Source organism: Lissotriton helveticus, chromosome 9, assembly GCF_964261635.1.
Source record: "Lissotriton helveticus chromosome 9, aLisHel1.1, whole genome shotgun sequence".
Taxonomy (NCBI): domain Eukaryota; kingdom Metazoa; phylum Chordata; class Amphibia; order Caudata; family Salamandridae; genus Lissotriton; species Lissotriton helveticus.
Window position 1 is genome coordinate 248,489,727 of NC_136070.1, and position 21,032 is coordinate 248,510,758.

The 21,032-nt window shown below is 45.0% G+C and overlaps 1 protein-coding gene across 1 annotated transcript in view; it reads left to right on the forward strand.

Annotated features, from left to right (window-relative positions):
* The window catches only part of ZNF410 (zinc finger protein 410), a 198,844-nt gene that overhangs the window by 105,644 nt on the left and 72,168 nt on the right, over positions 1 to 21,032 (forward strand). The window contains exon 9 of the mRNA XM_078659864.1: positions 3,236 to 3,417. Coding sequence (XP_078515990.1) covers positions 3,236 to 3,417 — 182 coding nt within the window. The remainder of the gene's footprint in view (positions 1 to 3,235; positions 3,418 to 21,032) is intronic.

Genomic DNA, 21,032 nt, shown 5'->3' on the forward strand with positions numbered 1-21,032 from the left:
TGATACATGCTCCTCTTAGCTAGAGCCTGGCGGTCCCCTAAATGCTGCTTCACAAATGTTGTTTAAAGTGTACAGTGCTAACCTTTAGCCCTGTATGACGCTGTGAAAAACTTGTATAAGTTTGTGTTTTTATCCTGCAAGCCTGTGTTGTAAACAGACCATACGTAGCCAAACAGACCGTATTTGCTGGTGTAAGCCAGAGAACCCTTGTTTTATAGTAGTTTGGCCACTGAGTGGGGTTTTGGTAAGTACAGCGGACACTGGCCTCCTGTTTGCGCTGCCTAGCGCACAGAAGCTGTTGTCGAGGGCGAGTCCTGGCATGTTATTTTCCACTGGTATTTTGACAGGAGGCGAGGGTAGGAGCTACTTCTCCAGAACAGAGGAAGCACTTGTGGGAGAGACTGTGGGGAGGGTGGGTTAGAAAAGACTGTAGTGTTGCAGGGCAGGGAGAAGAGGCTCTTTCTTGGAATAGAGAAGTGTGGCTTTCTGTGACCACCCTCGCTGTTGGCTGTCATCGCCATGCCCATTTTTTAAAAACGATTTGCTCTCAATCTCCTAATGATAGTGTAGCAAATATATAGCGACACGTAACTCTCATAAAGCCTCGAAGCGCTTTTGGGTAGTACTGTAATATGCTACTCCATTTGTTCTGCATGGTTGTAAGGTGTGAGGTTATATAGTGCTGTTGATGAGAAAGCGCCTTGAGGCATTTCGGTTGACGGTGCCATGCTACCACTGAGTAAATTGTCGCTGAGCTATTTAATCATAGCTGTAATTACTATAATCTTAGCTGTAATTACACATGTTATCGGCTTTAGAAGGATTAAAGGCTCACTAGCCCAGAGCTCGTGAAGCTTCGAGGAGTGCCCGTGCCTTTGTATGTGGTGCTGGGACAGCAAGCACAGAGCCACGCTCACTCAGAAAGACCCCGCGCCCCCTCCCTCTCCCTCTCCGAGTCACATCTGGCCCCCGAGGGCATCAGTCCCGGATTCTGTGGTCAGGCACCAGCTGTCCCTCTCAGGAGGGCCCATCATACGTGCCCCAGACTAGTCCGTCTCCATGTATTTTCCGTGTGTGCGTCTTGGGGCGCTTTCCTGGTCTGTGAGTGGTTGAATGAGGGGGTAATGTCCGGAAACAGTTTTAGTGGTGGTTCTGGGTGAGGCATGTCTCTAAACTCGGCTTTCGTGGTGAGGTCCCTCCCTGTGGCGAGGCCGCATCAGTGCCTCATTGTCCCTTCGGCCCGGCCCTCCTACCCCGCCCCGTCGAGCCCGGGGGCGGGCTTATCCCAGCTGGCCCGGACCTGCCATCCAGTGGGTGTCTGAGCCGGCGCCACATCCGAACGGCGGAGCCCGGGCTCGGGGAGGTGCTCGCCAAGGTAGGACCGGAGTTTGGACTGACCCTCGGAGGGAGAGCGCGCCCCCGGGAGGGTCACAGAGGATCGCGACCACCCCAGCTCCACTCAGCATCTGCATTCACAGGACCCGCTCCAGATCACAGCTCTGTGCACCCTGGGCCCCTGGGTTACAGCACTGAGCATGCTTGGACCCCAGAACACAACACTGCACCCTGGACCCCTGGGTTACATCACTGGTGCACCCTGGACCCTTGGGTTACAGCACTGAGCATTCCTGGATCCCAGAACACAGCAATGGGCAACCCTGGACCTCAGAACATAGCATTGGGCATCCCTGGACCCCAGAACACAGCATTGAGCATCCACAGACCCCAGAACACAGCATTGAGCATCCCCAGACCCCTGGGTTACAGCACTCGGCATTCCTTGGACCCCAGAACACAGCACCGCTGGACCCCCTGCGTCGCTGCACCGAGCACCCCTAGATGCCCAGGTCACTGCACTAAGAGCCCGCGGACTCCTTAACCACAGGCCTGCACTGAAGACCCATGGATTGTCAGACCCCGGAGTACTGCTATCTCCCTGGGTCTCCAGAAGACTCTTGGCTCCCCGGATTGTAATGTAGGACCCCTGGAGCCCCGAAGCATGAAGGTCCAAACCCTCTGGTCTGGCAGTGAGGACACGCGGATTGAAGTTCCGATAACGGCCACATCCTACCCCGGAGCCCCCGCGCTGTGACTCTAGCGATTGTTCTCTCAGGGCCGGACCTAGGGAGGGCGCTTCCCCTTTGACCCGAGCACACGGACCAAACCCCCTCACCCATTGGTGAGAGTTTCCCTGAACCCACTCCCCTCCGCGACCCCCGCCCTACAAACCTCCCTCAGTGCCCCATACATCACATTCGTGAGTGCATTGAGCCTCAGCCCCCAACGGTGGGTGTCATGTTGTACCATCTGCCCCTCCGAAGCCCGATCTCTGCCCACACCTGCACAAATCCACACCCAGCGCAGCGAGGCAGCCGCGATGACACGATGTGCAATACTATTTTTATTTATTTTATGCGCTTTTACATAGCGCAGACTTTACCCAAAGGTGTCAGAGCGCTTCACAATAGGAACAGTAACGTTACATGAAGAGAAAATTACAAGTGGGCATGTTACAAAAGCAAACGTTACGTTACATGAGGCAAAAGTGACAATTGTGCATGTATCAAAAGCAAACAAAATACAAGAAGAGGTAGTAAACGATACATTACAAGAGGAAAAAGTGACGTGTGCATGTTAAATAAGAGTACAAGATACAAGTAGAGGTATAATACTGCAATAAATGGCAGACACTCAAAACAACAAGCATTTGCAATGCAATAGGTCTCGCATTATTAAAGTTTGAGCTATTGGCATTGCTAATAATAATGCAACACCAACAGCTCAAACTTTAATAATGCGAGACATATTGCATTGCAAATGCTTGTTTTATCTGCATCAGGATAAAGTGTAAATAGGCAAACTAAATGGTCTATCACTTAATATTACATAACTAGATTCAATGCTTGTTTGTTCATTGTGAATATATATCCAGATTGATTTCAACATTGTTTCTTTTAAGGATAAAATACACAACTCTCTTTATGCTTAGAAATGTGATATATTAAAATTCTATAGAAGTGTTAAGAACCTCAGCTAAAATCTCTGTTAACATCTATGCTTTTCAATAAAGAAAGCCTGCCATTCTAAGTTTATAGATTACAGTATCTACCGCTCCTTATTTCACAGTGACTCCTTAACTTAAAAATCTTTCTTTGTGCCACAAAGAGTGAAATTTAAACTGATGAGTCACTGAAAGAGCACATTGCTAATCTCCCAACTTGGTTTCTGTCTGCAGGAATGATCGCTCTTTCACATGTCCTCAGGAAGGCTGCGGTAAAAGCTTTTATGTATCACAGAGGCTTGATGTGCATATGCGAACACACAGCGGTGAAAAGCCATTCACGTGCACAGAGGTCAGCTGTGGGAAACAATTCACGACTGCTGGAAATCTGAAGAACCATCTTCGGACTCATACTGGTGGGTGCCTGTGAGCACAAGTTATTTGTGATACATTGTCAGGAAGTATTAAGTGTGAGCTACTTTCTTTTGTATTTCACCAGCATACTACTCAAGGCAGTTGCCTGGCTCTTGAGATATTCAAAGGAACTGAAATGATATTTGGAGTTACATCTGTTCTTAGATTTGTAGCCTGTTTTTTCAGACTTCTGTGGTAACAAATATGTCTACAAAACGTCACGTGAATGGACTAGCATTTGTACTTTATGTCCCCGCTCTCACTTATTTCCGGTTAAACAGTAATCTTCGATCTAGGGACAAGGCCAAAACTATTTCTCAAATGCCATCCATGCATATGAATTTTGTAGGTGGTCTCCTGCTCTTAGTTATATGGTGGCAGGTTCTCACTGGTTCTCCCCTTCTCCTACTTGGGATAGAATTATTCTTTCATGCCCAGCAAAATTCCATTTAACAGAACCTTCTTAAAAAGAAAAAAAAAGAAAATCATTATTTTCTTTATCTGTTTCTATGTTGCATTGCTTCCTAAATATCCTTTTCTTATGCATTGTGCCTAAAATAGTTTGCAACTGAGCACATACTTAGATACTGTGTATTATTTCTGTCCTTGTCATCTTCCTATATAGTACCATCACAGGCCAAGCCTCCAGGAAACAGCTTGTCTAATGCAGAACATGAGTTGTACATTCCCATTGGTGGTATTTAACTTTATATTTAATTTTATCTTAAATTTGGAGGTCAAGAACCTAAATACAGGAACTTGGTTGCCATTGGCATGGCAGGGATACTTAGGAGTAACCATCATGTCAATATATCTTAACAATACCTCCTTTATTCACCTGGAGAATGCCCAATCAGAATATGTTCAACGTCTCTTAGCAACTGTGGATGCGTGAAAGTGGTTGAGACCAGCTTCCTCTATGGATTTTGCTGATTTTGCTGATAATGCACTGTTGGGGGTCCTTTACGGCATAATAAACATGTCCTTTACCCCCGCTGCCTACCTGCTGGCCCTATGCGCAGGTGCCACTACGGTACAGAAGATCATAGTGAGATACATGGAAGAGAAACTAAAATGGGTTTGATATGAAGGGGGGATATGCGCAAACTAGAAATAGTGAAGAGTTACTTTAAGGTATAACCACAAATATGATTATAGATCTAAAAAATGACTCAAATGCTTGCTGAGGATAGAATAGTTTTACTGTTTGTTTGACTACTTTCTCTCCCTGCTCTTTCATTTTCTCTGTTCTTGTAACCACTTTACTTCCACACTGATTCTTCACGTATCTCTTAACACGTTTCTATCTGAAACCATTCTCCCTCAACTTTTTCCCTTATATTCAAATTTGGAAAACTCACTCCCTCATAATTCTCCTTTATGCCTGTTTTTCTTAACCCTCTGCCTCCTATCTTTTTCTCCCCTCCCCCACCACACTTAGCAGGTGCATTCTTATTTAATTGTATCTTCTCTTTTCTCTATACAACCTATTGTGACTTGCTTGAACTTTTGTCTTTATCTTTTTGACTACATACCTTTAATTGCTGTCCTGTGTAAGGGTTTAATTCAACCCTGTTTGCCATTCTGTTGTACAGCACTCTGAATCCTATTTGGTTGAGTTGTGCTTTATAAAAACTAGAACTAAATAAATACTCTGCTCTTGAGCATCCCCTTTGGCTGCCCTGTTTACATATATATATATATATATATACTTCATTAAATGGCATCTCCAGGATGCTCTTTTGACTCGATTGTCAGTCATCACTGGACTCACGCCGGCGCGCCAGTGTGCGCTCCCACCTTAAGCAAACTCTATCCTGTTGCTCCTTTCCCCTTCGACTCATTCTGACTCCGCCTGTGGTTCCCAGCAAAGCACAGAAAAACGCAGCTCCCCCACGATCACGCGGTCCTTGATGGTTTCCTGCTGACCGCTTCTTTGATCTCTTCCCCTCTGAACCCGCACCGATTCGTTGAATTCACTTGGGATCGAGCAGTTCGCCGCCTACCACTGGGATACGCCATCCGTCCAGATTCGCTCTGTGATACCCACATACACTGTATTGAAATTTTGTAACTTGGTCCTGATGATTGCCTAACATTGCATACAGGCCGAAACGCCGTCGTCCCCACAGTGTAATTCACGGCGCCTTCACTGTGATTGCCCAGAAAATCCCAATTTGTACAGAAGTGTATTAACTGTACAAGCATCACTGTCTATTTTGCTGTATTTATAACCCTGTTTGCGCCTCTTTTTCCGTTGTACATACCCCCTCACGTGTCACTGTTACCGTTCTCCTTTCACGAGCGCTTGTTCACATTATCAAAGGTTACATGACATTTAATGTAACACTGCATTTTGTATATGGATTCATTTGTTTTTGTGTTGACCATATAATTTACTTAAATATATGTGGAAAGCATTTGTATAAAAATAACTGTCTCGCTACATGTCTTTGAGTTTCCCTATGCCCCTCCACAGCAATCTATTTTGCTCTTTAACTATTCCCCTTTCAAACTGTACCCCTTAAGACATTGTTTATTTGATCCTTTTGACTCGATAGAGCACCCATGGGCCCTCACTGGACAGGCAGCTATAAAACTATTTTTGGCCCCCAATATATGGCAAGCACTTCCTTTTTTTTTATATCTGTTTTTGTTGGTTTTAAATAAGTAAATCATACAGTTATCACTTCAATCATATAATAATAGTAGCACGTATTACAGGTAAGGTAAAACATAATAGATACAAATTATTCCATGTCATAACTATCTTTAACTAGAACCAAATCCTCTCTATCTATTCGTCTGGCAGCCCTGTGCTTTTTTTCCACACGCCGCACTGTTCCTCTACCCTTCCTATATGCCCTCGATAATGACCATTTTCTTTTCCTTACAAATCCACATATGCGAACAACAGGCAGACTAATTTCAAGCAATCACACCCAGCCTTCCCTTTCCACAATGTACAGTTACTTCAAGCTTGGTTGAAAAACCTTACGCCCCACCTTCTCGTCTTCGTTTCCCTTACAATTCCCAATTATAACTGTCTACATTCTGATGGAACAAATGCAGTATTGTATATTCATGGTGACCAGTCCAGTGCAGGAGGGGGAGGTTTGAGGGGGAGGTGATCAGTTAATAGTCACATCATGAAGCTTAAACCTTAAACTATGTTTTTATTCTGTCTCACCCTTCTTATATGAACTGCCTCTGCTAATGCCCACTCGACCATATCTTGAAGACATTCGTCAGTGGGCTGCATTCTGTGCCTCGACCACCTTATACCTATTCTTCTTTAAGCAAGTACAATGCCCAGTATTATACATTTTCTACCCAGTCTGTCTTTTTTGCCCTAAGGAGTAGCCCTAGTAAGCATTGCCTCATTGTGAGTGGTTTAGCCCTGCCAGTAGATTCACTTAGCCTTAACGTCACTTGAGCCAGAAGATCTGTATCACTGGAAACCCCCATACATTATGGATAAAATCGGATTTCTCAACGTTGCATCTAGGGCATCTGGAGGTGCGCTTAGGGTAAATTATATGTATTTGATTCGGGTCAGAATATCCTATGCACACAGTTGTACTGTATGAGCTTAAATTGGGCATTAGTTGTTTCAACTCCAATACGTATCCTGCCCTTTCTTTGTCAGTGTTTGGCTTGTCAAGTATTTCCTGCCACCTATCCCAAGTAGAAGAATAAAGGTGGTAAAAACACACAGAGGACTAACAATAAAACAGAAATACACAACAAACTTACCTGTGCTCTTCAAAATGCTATATCATTGGTCAAGCAGTGTATAGAAATGGGTGCCTTTATAGACGAATGTGACCTGTCTTGCCTTTTTATCACAGAAACCTGGCTGAGAGAAAACTCAGTGCCAGAAATATTCCAAGCCACCCCACAGACCATCGAATCAAGCATCTAGTTAGTCCTGATAGAGGTGGAAGCACAGTGCAGAGTGTGGTATCTTAGAGTTGAGATTTACAAAAAACCCTCCTCCAAAAATAATGCAGAACATTCAGCAAACACCATTATGCCTTCTAACTCAGTATTCAAAGGCATCCTGATTTATAGGCACCTGGTCATATATGCAACTTAACTTCCTCCTTGATAGAAGCTGCCACCGCCCATCTCCTGAATAAAGAATGCCTGATAATACGCAAAGATCTTTACATGTATTTTGATAATGCACAAGATAAGGATGTTCACATTTTTTTGACTCAGCTCTTGTCCTTAACTTATTACCTCTTGAAACAGAACATATGAACACAGCAAATCATACACCAGATATGATTTTTGGCCAGCCTCAATTTCTGAAGTTTATCAGTACCATACCTTTGAAATGGGCAGATCATAAACTAATTTTGTTCACAATATGAACAAAAAAAGCATCATGGGTCATGGTAGATCGGCCATTTAAACGAAGTAGAGCCCTGCCCAAACTGAAAATGAAAGAAATCATGGATCCCTCTCCTTGACAAAACAGCTCCTGAAATTGATCCAGAAGAGGGAAATATAAAATGGGAATGATTCGATCAGAAAGTCCCTAGATTTAGTAATCCATGAAAAAACCAGTTAGAATCCAGCAACACAAGCTATCAGTGCCCCCGGTATACAAATGAACTTTTCTGTCTGGAATAAGCATGTAAAAGAATAGAACGCGCTTGAAAAAAAAAGTAGGACATTAGAAAATAATCATAGATACCAGATTCAAATATGGAAATATAAATACAAGCTTAAAAAAGCAAATCAGATTACTATCATAATCGAACTAATAAATTCAACCCTAAAAAGAAAGGTTTTTGAGATTTGTAAGATGTTCGCTCCCCTCCTGCTACAATGAACTGCACAACCCGTCATAATAACTTCGTAATGATATATCTAACTTCTTCCAAGCAAAAGTGGAGAAAAAATTGTTTACTTTTAAAACAGCATAATACCACAGCTAAATTTACTAACACAATAGTGAGGAATAACTATAGGCACATTTTGAGAATGTATTGGAGGACAATATTCAAATAGTTTGGTGTAAAATGAGCTCTTTCTCACTTCTGGACTGATTTAACATCTAAAAAAGTAACCTATATTCTGGTGCCAGTATTTGTGGAACTCTAATTCCTCCTTCCAGTCAGAAACGTTTCCGTGGGCATATAAAGAAGTGGTGATTACTGCTCTGCTAAAATAAAAATAAAAATTCAATTGACCCATCGATAATCTCAAATTACCATCCCATCGATTTACTTTCACTCTGGTGAAATCACTGACGCAATAGTAAATGAAAAGCTGAGGGAGTTCATAGAAATGAGACAGATACTTCATATGGCTCAGTCAGGCTTCAGAAATAGTTTGAGCACAGAGTCAGTGCTCACGAAGACAGATGAAATCTGCTCCACTCTTGATAATGGAGGAACGTTGGCCATGGTATTGCTGAAACTGTCAGCCACATTTGATATTGTCTCCCATGTGATACTGCTGGAAAGGTTGGCAGATATGGGAATAACAGGCACAGTCTGAAAATGGTTTACATCTTTCTCATCAGATCATATGCAAACTGTTTGTATAGGTGAGTTTTGATCATACGCAAAAAAAAACCCATCTTGTTGGAAGCACCACTGGCTTGTCTTTAAGCCCAACACTATTCAATCCATATGTCACCCTTCTTGTGAGACTAATTGACTCCTATGGTCAAAACGTTTATGCATATGCTGACTAATTATTCTAATACTGGACGGAGAACTCCTGCAATTTTTTTATTAAATGGGAGAAGTCACAGACTGGATGAGGAATAATGATTTAAGGGCCAGATGTATGTAAATTGCTATTTTTTATTTATTTATGTTTTCGACTCACAATTTACGATTCTCAAAACGGAATGTACTAATGTGTCTGACACATTTTCGATTCCCAATGGGGTCGCAAATGACCTGCCTCATCAATATTCATGTGGCAGATCGCAATTTGTGACCCATTGGGAATGGACTACAATCATAGGGACAGCCGATCACCATGTCTGTGTTTGCTTTTTAAATAAAGCAACTTTTTTTTTCCAAATACATCCCGTTATTCTTTAGAGGAAAACGGGATGTGTTTAAAAGAAAAAAAAAGAAACGTTGTCTTTTCATTTTTTAAGGGCAGGCATTGGTCCGTGGGACCACTCCCTGCTCTTAAAAAATATTTTCACTGCCAAACACAAAGGGGAAGGAGTCCCCTGGGGTCCCCTTCACGTTTGCGACTGGCACACCACCAATTTAGAATTGGTCGTTATTGTGATTGTTTTACGACCACATTTGCTATTACAAAACAATCCTACATCCCCCCTGCGACTCGCTATTAGGAAGGGATGCCCTTGCCACGCCCTTTCCTAATAGCGCCTCACAAATCTTATTTTGCGAGTCGGTACTAGGTTACCAACTTGCAAAATAGCATTTGTACATGCAACAACCCTTTTTAGCGTTCGCAAACGGCCAGATTTTCTGTTTACGACTGCTAACAAACGGACGTACATTTGGCCCTAAATCTGGCGTATTGCATTGACATTTTTATGTAAATGAATGATTGGTCAAACACCTTGGCAAAATGCCCCTGTGATAACCTCTCCATTCGATATATGCCACGTTTTACATTGTGTTGTGGGTTTTATTAGGCTCATAGGTTATTATATATGAGACCTATTCTCAAACAGTATAAAATGAGATTGAGCAGGTTGACCCTAATCATTTTACAACAGTTGCACCCCCTCCCCACCCCCATATCATGTGCATTTGATTCATCCTATTTAGAGCAAACTGTAAGGATGACCTTAAACTTGGAAGTTAGAAACCGTCTTTATTCTCCCATCAAGTTACCACCAGGTTCATTCTGCTCTCCCTGGTTACTGTCTAATTTTCATTTGTTAGCAACACATTTTCCAGCTACATTCTACATCCTGCTCTGTTCTTGCATAGTTAACATTCTATCTCTCTACATATTTTCCCCTTACATAAATAATGAACAACAATTTCACTTACAATTTCAGAAGAAAGCACGTAATAATGTTAATAAAGGCATAAGCAGGTACTAATTATCAACACATACGTTATGAATCATGTAAATCTTTTATCTTCATGTGTCACATATAACACTCCTTGGATAGTTTGCAAGCTTACACACACTGCCAAGGCTTCATACTAAACCTTCTTCCAATACTACCACACTACGTTGCACTTTCCTCACTTTGAATGGCTGCAAAAACTTACTATCCCCCTCCTGACTATTCTCCTATCTTTACCACAACCCAGTTACCGACCTACACATTCATCTTTCTTTCTTAAAATTATTTTTAGTCGCTTATAAACCAAAAAGAAATATGGTGGCACTTTGGTTCAAGCCTAAAAGTGCATAAAGAAAACGGGGGAGGGCCATCATTTTAAATAAAAGTCGCTTTCCCAATAAAGAAAGAGACAGGGCCCTCCAGTGTTGCACATTTCTCCACAAGCCCATACGTGGTGGCTCAAGGTTATAGGTGTGAAATGCATTGGGATTTCTGCTGATAAAGATGCCCAGGTAGCAAAATCCCTCTGTAACTACACCAGCCTCACAGTTATTAGGTAAACTTGGGGTCATACATGAAGGACATAGATCTCAGACTTATTCCAGTTAATTGTGTAGCTGGAGTATCAACGTTAGATTGCGAATAAGTGCATTACCCTTGTTGAGCATGGAGGATGGATTAGCTTTGTAAAGCAGGATGTCGCCTGCATAAAGGGAGGTTCTATCCTCCTAGTCTGCAGTCCATCTCGGCCTCTGATCATGGAGCCAGTTGCTCCAGGATTCAAGCAAAAATGAGGAGAGTGAGTGGGCAACCCTGCCTGGTGCCCCGCTGTAGGGGGAAAACCACTGACATGCCTCCATTTACCGCCACCTTGGCAAGGAGTTCCGAATATAATAGTCGAATCCAGGAAACGGAAAGGGGACCAAATACCAACTTTTCTAAAACTGCCAACATGAAGGGCTATTCCACTGTATCAAAAGCCATCAGTGTGTTAAGTGACAGAATGAGCACATCTTCACTGATTTCTGATGCACGCCCCAGTACCCCATGCAGCCGTCACAGGTTGAGTGCTGTGTTGATACCAGGCATAATGCCAAAGTGATCTGGGTGTATTTTAGACCCCAGACCAATTGTATGGCAAGGTGCTTCGGCAGGATCTTCACATTCGCGTTTTCACAAAGATAAGGGCTTGTAGGAGATACAGTCATCTGGTAGTTCATTCTCTTTATGAGTAGCTACTATGCCCACTAATCTTTGGTCTTTGGGGAAACTTGCTGGCATCGCAGCTCTCCAGAAACATTTGCAGGAGCGGTGGGGCAATGCTCGAGGCTGTCAGTTTGTAGAGTTCTATAAAGAGGCTATTGGGGCCCATCGCCTTCCCTGACGCCAAGTCACGTATAGCCTGAGTAACCTCATTTCCCGTCAGGTCCTTTCGGAAGCTGAATGTCGGCAAGCAATTCACGATATTCACCAATCGTGGCTGCCTGTGCCAGAGAATAGAGGTGAGTATAATAATCTCCAAACTCGTCAGCTATGCCCTGTCTATCCCTGACCCATTTCTCTTTATGATTCAGGATCTCCAGAACCCACTGAGACGCTGCCTCTCTCTTGTCTAGCCAGGCCAGTAATTTACCAGCAATGTAGCCCACTTCATACAGGCAATGTTGAGTGGTTCGGTAATGATTCCTTGCGGCATCCGCCACGACATCTCTGTACTCCTTCTGCTTTAGGGATAGTGCGTGATGCAAGTTATGTTATGTTATGTTAATTGGCTCTTCTATAGCGCAACGGCTACTCGCAATGGAGTGTCCCGGCGCTTTGGCGAAGAGGACCTTTATTGGAAAGGAAACATAACTGAGAATAAAAGACATCACAATTCCTAAATAAAAAGCCATGTTTTTAATGCCTTTCTAAAAGACAACAGACTAGGGGCCTGTCTAAGAGCAATTGGAAGTTCATTCCAAGCACGTGGGGCCAGGTAATGAAACGAACGCCCCCCTTGTCTGGCTCGTTTGATGGATGGAACGAGCATTTTGGACAAGGAGGCGGAGCGAAGAGCTCTGCTCGGTTGGTACAAAGCAAGGCGCTTTCTGATATACCTAGGGCCCAAGTCATGGAGGGCCTTATAGGTAAGCGTCAGGCTTTTGAACAGCACCCTTTTGGCTATAGGAAGCCAATGCAATTCCTTCAGCAAATTTGAAGCGCTAGCTCGTCTAGGTAGACCGTAAATGGCCCGAGCAGCTGAGTTTTGCACAACCTGGAGTCTCCTTACAAGATATTTAGGAAGACCTAAATAAAGGGCATTAACATAGTCCAGGCGCGACCCTACCAGTGCCTGGACAATAACCCTTCGATGATTCACAGAAATCAAAGGGAGGAATTTTCTGAGCATCCGCAGGATACCAAAGCACTTCCCTGCAAGACAGGCTATTTGAGGTCCAAAAGTCAACTCATTGTCAACAATGATACCAAGATTTTTAGCCTTGGTACTGGCATTGGCGGGAGGAAAAAGATCCTGAGGCCACCAGTTTTTCCAGTTTGGTTCAGAGACACACCCGAAAAAGAGCAGCTCCGATTTGTCGGAGTTGCATTTCAGGCCGTGTCTCTTGAACCAATCAAAAACTGCTTCTAAGCAGCCTCTGATACGGGTCCCATCAAACACCTCGTTCTTATTCTGAGTGAACAAGAGCTGGGTGTCATCAGCGTAAGACACGATCTGGGCGCCGAACAACTCCGCAACCTCTGCAAGGGGGGCCATAAAGATGTTAAAAAGCAGGGGACTAAGAATAGACCCCTGAGGGACCCCCACTTCCAGGGCTGACATAGCTGCGGAGTGAGGTGGCGCCCAGATCGTTTGTCGACGGTTGGCTAGAAATGATTTGAGCCATTTCCACACCGTCCCCCTAAGACCACAATCCCAGAGTCGAATTAGGAGAGTGTCATGGGGAACGGTGTCGAACGCCGCCGACAAGTCTAACATAACCAACATGGCCTTTCCTCCCGCGTCTAAGACCTCTCTAATGGCGGTGGTGACTTCCAGTAATGCGGTCTCTGTGCTATAATTCGCACGAAACCCAGATTGAGTACTGTGCAATAAGTTGTTAGTCTCGATGAAATCGGAGATGGATCGGTGCACATGTCTTTCCGCCACCTTTGCCAGAGCAGGGAGGAGAGAAATAGGCCTATAGTTGGCATGTATGATGGGATCCAAAGTTGGTTTTTTTATTAAAGGAATAATACAAGCGCTCTTCCAGGCCTGTGGCACAATGCCAGAAGACAATGAGGAATTTAGAATGGAATTAATGGGACTATTTAGCACAAAGGCTATTTTGTTAAGACACGAGACCGGGCAAGGATCAAGAGGAGAGCCCGATTTCAAGCCTGTCAAGTGATCTAATGAAGCAGCAAGGCTTAGCTGCGGGAATTCCCAGAGAGTGGGAATTGCAAAAGAAATAGCATCAGGATCCACAGCCCGAGGCTGGTTGGAGTGAATGGCCAGGTCGGCTTGAATAGTGGTTATTTTCTCAACAAAATAATGTGCAAGTTCATTCAGCCAAGATTCTGAATGACACTGCACAGAGGTGGCTAAGGATGGGGAAGTGAAGTCTCTAACAATTTTAAAAATCTCCTTACAGGAATTATCCGATCCGTCTATCCGCCGTTCAAGATAAGATTTTTTTTCGCTCCAAATCATCCTATGATAGGATTTGGTCAAATCTTTAAATTTTTCTCTCTCACGAGGGTTATAGTCTTTCCTCCAAGTTCTTTCGGCTCTCTTGCAATTTTGACGTACTTCTCTAAGCTTAGATGAAAACCAAGGAGCAGAAGAACGTTTCATTCCAGGTTTGACGACTTTCTCAGGCACGAGATCCGCCAGTATGGCTGTGAGCCACTCCGTATAAAGGGGTAGGTCAATTTCCACATCACCGGACAAAGTGCAAGGTGAACGAGCCAAAACCTGGAGTAACGTATCACTAGATAGCAGATGAAAAGGCCTAAACAAACGTTTGGCAGAGCTAACGGGGTTCAATCTGGAAGAAGAGACACTTGAAAGACTAAAGGTGATTAGAGAATGATCCGACCATAATACGGGTTGAGGAACGAGTACGTTGATCAAAACAGTGGAAAATACTTGGTCCAAAGTATGACCCTTATTGTGTGTGGGATCATGAATGAAAGGAGTGAGTCCTAATGTTGCCGTAACCTCCATAAGTTTCGTCGTATCGGGGTTTGCAGCCTCGTCCATGTGTATATTCAAATCGCCCAAAAATAAACAATGTTTAGATTTGAGACATGGAACTGAAAGAGCAACCTGTAGCTCGTCCAGAAAAGAGCCTAAAGGACCAGGGGTGCGATATACCAAAATACCGGTACAAGCATAATGAGGAGACAAATGAAGAGTGAAACCCAGCGCCTCGGTGTTCTGGATGTTATCTACCGCAAAAGTGGTGCAGTGCAGCTTATTGTTGACTATAATCGCTACACCGCCCCCACGCCCAGATGTTCTATCTCTCCTAATGATGGAATAATTAGGTGGGATGGCGTTGGCTAAGTCTGGGGCCGAGGTATCACTCAACCATGTCTCCGTAAGAAAAAGACAGGATATATCGGAGTTGTCAAGCAAATTCCATATATCTAAGGCATGACAGCCTAACGAACGTGTATTAAGGAGTAGGCAGGTGATAGTAGTCTCCGGATAAGTATGTTTAGGTCTATTACATGGAGGGGCTCGCCAGCCACAAACCTGACACCCTTTCCTTAAAGCCCGATGTCCCGGAAAAACCGAGTGGCAGCGCCCTAACGGCGGACGGAGATCGGAAAGAGTCTCTGAAGAATAAAAATAGCACATTATAAGAATTTAATAAACGTACAATACCAGCCACTTAAAAAGAGCCTACCAGCCGTCCTGCACCGTCTGCTGCCGGAACGCTGACGGGCGCAGACGGGCGCAGACGGGCAGGACTCTGGCACGACTCAGGCGCAGGGAAGGCGCCACCTTGCGCGTCACCGCTGCGCGTTGAAAAAGGTGGAGCTTTAAGTAGGCCGGCGGAAGTAGAGCAACCCAGGCGCCACGACCCGCACCAAGATGGCGGCGTCAGGCTTCGCAGGCTACACCAGCATGGCGCTCCCTCACCACCCCAGAACCGGGCCCACCAAACGGCGGTGCAGAATAATGTTTTAAATGCAGGTGAGGGGCCAGAACAAGCGCTAAGGCAAATAGGAAGTATTTGTTTTAAAATCACAAATCATACACAAAAAATACAACGTTATGCTAACTATTAAAAATGAGCGCGTTAGCGCAGAATCGCGCAGCCCTTAGACACAGCGTCTACCTCCTAACCTTGCAGGCACCAATTGGCCAAGGAAGGTCGTCCGGAGGTTCCGCCTTAAGTAGGCCGGCGGAAGTAGAGCAACCCAGGCGCCACGACCCGCACCAAGATGGCGGCGTCAGGCTTCGCAGGCTACACCAGCATGGCGCTCCCTCACCACCCCAGAACCGGGCCCACCAAACGGCGGTGCAGAATAATGTTTTAAATGCAGGTGAGGGGCCAGAACAAGCGCTAAGGCAAATAGGAAGTATTTGTTTTAAAATCACAAATCATACACAAAAAATACAACGTTATGCTAACTATTAAAAATGAGCGCGTTAGCGCAGAATCGCGCAGCCCTTAGACACAGCGTCTACCTCCTAACCTTGCAGGCACCAATTGGCCAAGGAAGGTCGTCCGGAGGTTCCGCCTTAAGTAGGCCGGCGGAAGTAGAGCAACCCAGGCGCCACGACCCGCACCAAGATGGCGGCGTCAGGCTTCGCAGGCTACACCAGCATGGCGCTCCCTCACCACCCCAGAACCGGGCCCACCAAACGGCGGTGCAGAATAATGTTTTAAATGCAGGTGAGGGGCCAGAACAAGCGCTAAGGCAAATAGGAAGTATTTGTTTTAAAATCACAAATCATACACAAAAAATACAACGTTATGCTAACTATTAAAAATGAGCGCGTTAGCGCAGAATCGCGCAGCCCTTAGACACAGCGTCTACCTCCTAACCTTGCAGGCACCAATTGGCCAAGGAAGGTCGTCCGGAGGTTCCGCCTTAAGTAGGCCGGCGGAAGTAGAGCAACCCAGGCGCCACGACCCGCACCAAGATGGCGGCGTCAGGCTTCGCAGGCTACACCAGCATGGCGCTCCCTCACCACCCCAGAACCGGGCCCACCAAACGGCGGTGCAGAATAATGTTTTAAATGCAGGTGAGGGGCCAGAACAAGCGCTAAGGCAAATAGGAAGTATTTGTTTTAAAATCACAAATCATACACAAAAAATACAACGTTATGCTAACTATTAAAAATGAGCGCGTTAGCGCAGAATCGCGCAGCCCTTAGACACAGCGTCTACCTCCTAACCTTGCAGGCACCAATTGGCCAAGGAAGGTCGTCCGGAGGTTCCGCCTTAAGTAGGCCGGCGGAAGTAGAGCAACCCAGGCGCCACGACCCGCACCAAGATGGCGGCGTCAGGCTTCGCAGGCTACACCAGCATGGCGCTCCCTCACCACCCCAGAACCGGGCCCACCAAACGGCGGTGCAGAATAATGTTTTAAATGCAGGTGAGGGGCCAGAACAAGCGCTAAGGCAAATAGGAAGTATTTGTTTTAAAATCACAAATCATACACAAAAAATACAACGTTATGCTAACTATTAAAAATGAGCGCGTTAGCGCAGAATCGCGCAGCCCTTAGACACAGCGTCTACCTCCTAACCTTGCAGGCACCAATTGGCCAAGGAAGGTCGTCCGGAGGTTCCGCCTTAAGTAGGCCGGCGGAAGTAGAGCAACCCAGGCGCCACGACCCGCACCAAGATGGCGGCGTCAGGCTTCGCAGGCTACACCAGCATGGCGCTCCCTCACCACCCCAGAACCGGGCCCACCAAACGGCGGTGCAGAATAATGTTTTAAATGCAGGTGAGGGGCCAGAACAAGCGCTAAGGCAAATAGGAAGTATTTGTTTTAAAATCACAAATCATACACAAAAAATACAACGTTATGCTAACTATTAAAAATGAGCGCGTTAGCGCAGAATCGCGCAGCCCTTAGACACAGCGTCTACCTCCTAACCTTGCAGGCACCAATTGGCCAAGTGACCCTGGTCATCTGCCAGATGCTGGGATTCCAACTTCTAGATGTCTCTTTCTAGTTGATCCAGTTAGGCCCTTTTTTTCATTTTTATGACCCACTATCAGCACTATACCCTGACTCTTGTGACAGTCTTCCAAGCTTCCCACATCGTCTGTGCAGATTCTACAGAGCCCTCGTTTTCTTGAAAGTAGTGCTCTGTGACTTCACAGATGTCCTCGCGGATGCAGGGTATCTTAAGGTATCAAGGATTAAGCTCCACCCTTTGTCCACCACCACAGCCTGGGAGGCCATAAGTGACAAACACTGGTGAATGGTCAGAGATGCCCCATGCAAGGTGGTGGGCCTTGCCGAAGTAGGAAAGGTCCTAAGCCAGGGCAAGTATGTCCAGTGAGCCCCGAGAGATATGTGTAATGTTGTGCTGTGGGATCGAAGCTGCGCCACGTGTCGGCCAGGCCAATCACCAAGACCACCCCTCACTTCATTTTGTCTCCCAATCTGTTGACATTCCAGGATAGGTTCTTTAAAACTAGGAGTACCTACGGTGGCTGCCATAGGCAATAACTGGTAAAAAAACGTGGTGAGAGCCTGCAGTGGATAACTCCCATGAAGGTCTGGGGTAGGTGGGTAGGTCGCAGCGGAGACCACCACAGTTTTCTATGGGGAATCGGGAGCTTCTGACAGGGGTGAGCAGTGGGGGGAAAAGAGACTGGATTATCCATCCTGCGCTACTGCTGTAGCAATGTAAAGATGTCACCATAAGACTGAAAAAACACAGTGAAAACAAACATGGCAACACAAATCCCAATATCGTACCCCCACCCTCCACCCTCTCTCCCTCCCTCCCTGCATGATGGACCTAAAGTTGCCCCCCCCCAAACTGTGTAGAGTGCCTGTCGCCCACAAACATGATATAAACTAATGGAGGCTGTGGGTACCACCTAAGGGCCACCCAGCACCCTCTAGTGAAGAAAAGGTAATGTTACCACAGTTTATTGAAAACATGCAAAGAGTATCAGTTCTCCCTGTGCAGAGGACTTCGATCAATGTAGCCCCGAAGACAGTGTCCTCGTCGTTTCAGCATCACTTCAAGTAGTTTCTGCATTTACTATAGATAGGCGCCAAGTTACTACAATCATTTGGCGTGTGGACAGATCTCTTGGAAAAACCTACATACTAAGTTAGTTCTTCAACAGTTTGGTGTGGTGCCTCTAACTTACTTCTGCTCCCGGCTCATGCGCGGTGTCGCCGCCATCCTGTTGTTACTTCATTCGAGATCCTCGTCCTGCTTTTCTCACCACTTTCCAACCCTGCAACCATTCCCAGATCTCCTCTTATTTGTGTGGGCACAAGTGCCTCAGGAAACGTTGGCCACATTTCTCTGGCAGTAGCTGAAGTTATAGCATATTGGAATAATTGCCCCACTCCAATTCAGTAGCCCCCGTGTCCCATCTATAGTCACAACTCTAACATCAGGAGAGAGGTTCATCAGAGTTTTGCAGCTTCCCTTTTGCCATCTATCTATGAACATGGTCTGGGCAATCTGCACAAAGAGGTATATGCTCCAAATATGCGTGCTCGGAGATAAGAGTGACTGCTTAAGAATCTTTTTAGCTACCTGATCCTAGACACCACAAACATGCCTTACTATAAATGGCATATGAGTTGTGATTCCTCTGCACGTCATCAGCAGATTTTCGAATGGGATGTTCACATGTGCCCCTTTGAGTAATCTCTTTTTCCAGTTGTCAACCTCATCAGGCCAATGCACCACATCTTTTATGTGAGATGCTATGTAACAGTGCTCATTATCAGTTATTTCCAGTCCCTCCTCTATCCCATTCCTGTTTTAGGGTTTCTAGTTTTATAGTGCTTTTATTTCCTGACCAAAGTAATTCCAATAATGGCCTATCCAGCTCAATGAAAAAAAACTTTGGGGATTACATACATTGTGCCTTGCAGTACATACATTTTTGAATGATTAGGGGTTGCGCCCGATTTTGATGGCCTGATAGGGCGTGGAGAATGCTTTATGAAAAAGAGGATCTGACCACCTTATTTCAATTCCTGCTATTTATTTAGCAGAGTAAGGACCAATGGAAACACTTTGTCTTGGTCCTAGCTATCTCATTGCCAATTATTGTTTATAACATTCAAATACATACAAAAACATAAAAGGATACATTTCATGCTCATAATCAATCATTACATACAAAGAAAAAATATTTCAGTGGAAAAATACATAAATCACACACATTTAAACTGTGCAATAATCACATTACACCACAATGTGTCAAAGTTCATATCTCATTTTTTTTGTTGAAAACATATTTTATTGTTTAAATTACGTTGGCAGTGTAATGGCACTGTGCAGTCAATAGTTACATAAACATCACACACCGCATTATTTACTAATTCCCCCCTATCGTACAAGCTCACGTGCTATAAAACGATATATAATTTCTTCAATACAATCATAATAAATCAACTTACATGCGAGCAATATCATGCCTCACGGTTATGAAATACCTTGAATATGTAACAAAACTTCTCTTAAACCAAAATAATCCCACCCCTCTCCCCCCCTTCACCAGTGTGTAACGCATTGAGCACAATATCTACAGCGTGTCTCTGGATGTAATGAAAAAACAATGTTTTCCATGATAGGCGTGTAATTGGCATCCCGGAACTATGCTGTCCTACTTACAGTCCTCCTCAGACTGTTGGACGGCCAAAGCTTGTACCAATACCTCCCATGCTCTCGCTGAGTCCATCGCCTTCTCATTGTTCAGGCGTTGTGCCTGTTGGAATCTAATAACCCCTTCGCTGCTGGCCCATTTATTCAACTCAGCCCTCCATCTCTTGCTGTTGGGACCCTCCTTCGATTTCCAATGCATTGTTATTTCTCTTTTTGCCAGCAGCAACCCCATATCTACGAACTTACTTGTCACCTTTGTCTTGGATGTATGAGGGAACCAATGTAGTATACATGTCGCCATATCAAAAACTAGTTGTCGCTCAGTGACTGCCTTCAATATGCCTCCCACTTCGTCCCAATAATATCCCAGCTTCGGGCATTCCCACAACATGTGTTCTAATTCTACCCTCTCACCCGCACATCTTGGGCATGCTGCATTGTCAACTTTAAAATACTTCTGGATCTTACCTTACTCTGTGTATGATGAAGAAATGCACCAATTGAAATCTTGCGTTCCTGGTGCCTTTCCAAGCCCTGCGCAACATCTGTCCCCATGCAGTCTCCGGTATGGGCTTCCCAATGCCTACCTCCCATTTTAGTCGTAGGGCGTCTAGCGGAGCCAATCCCTCATTCAGCATTCTTGAGTAAAGGCACGTAACTGCTTTAAATGTCCCTGCCGCATCACTACATACTGACATGCCATCGTTGTTTGGGGTCCTGTCAATCCCTGCTTCCAATGTTTCCTAATTGCATATACCAGGGCAG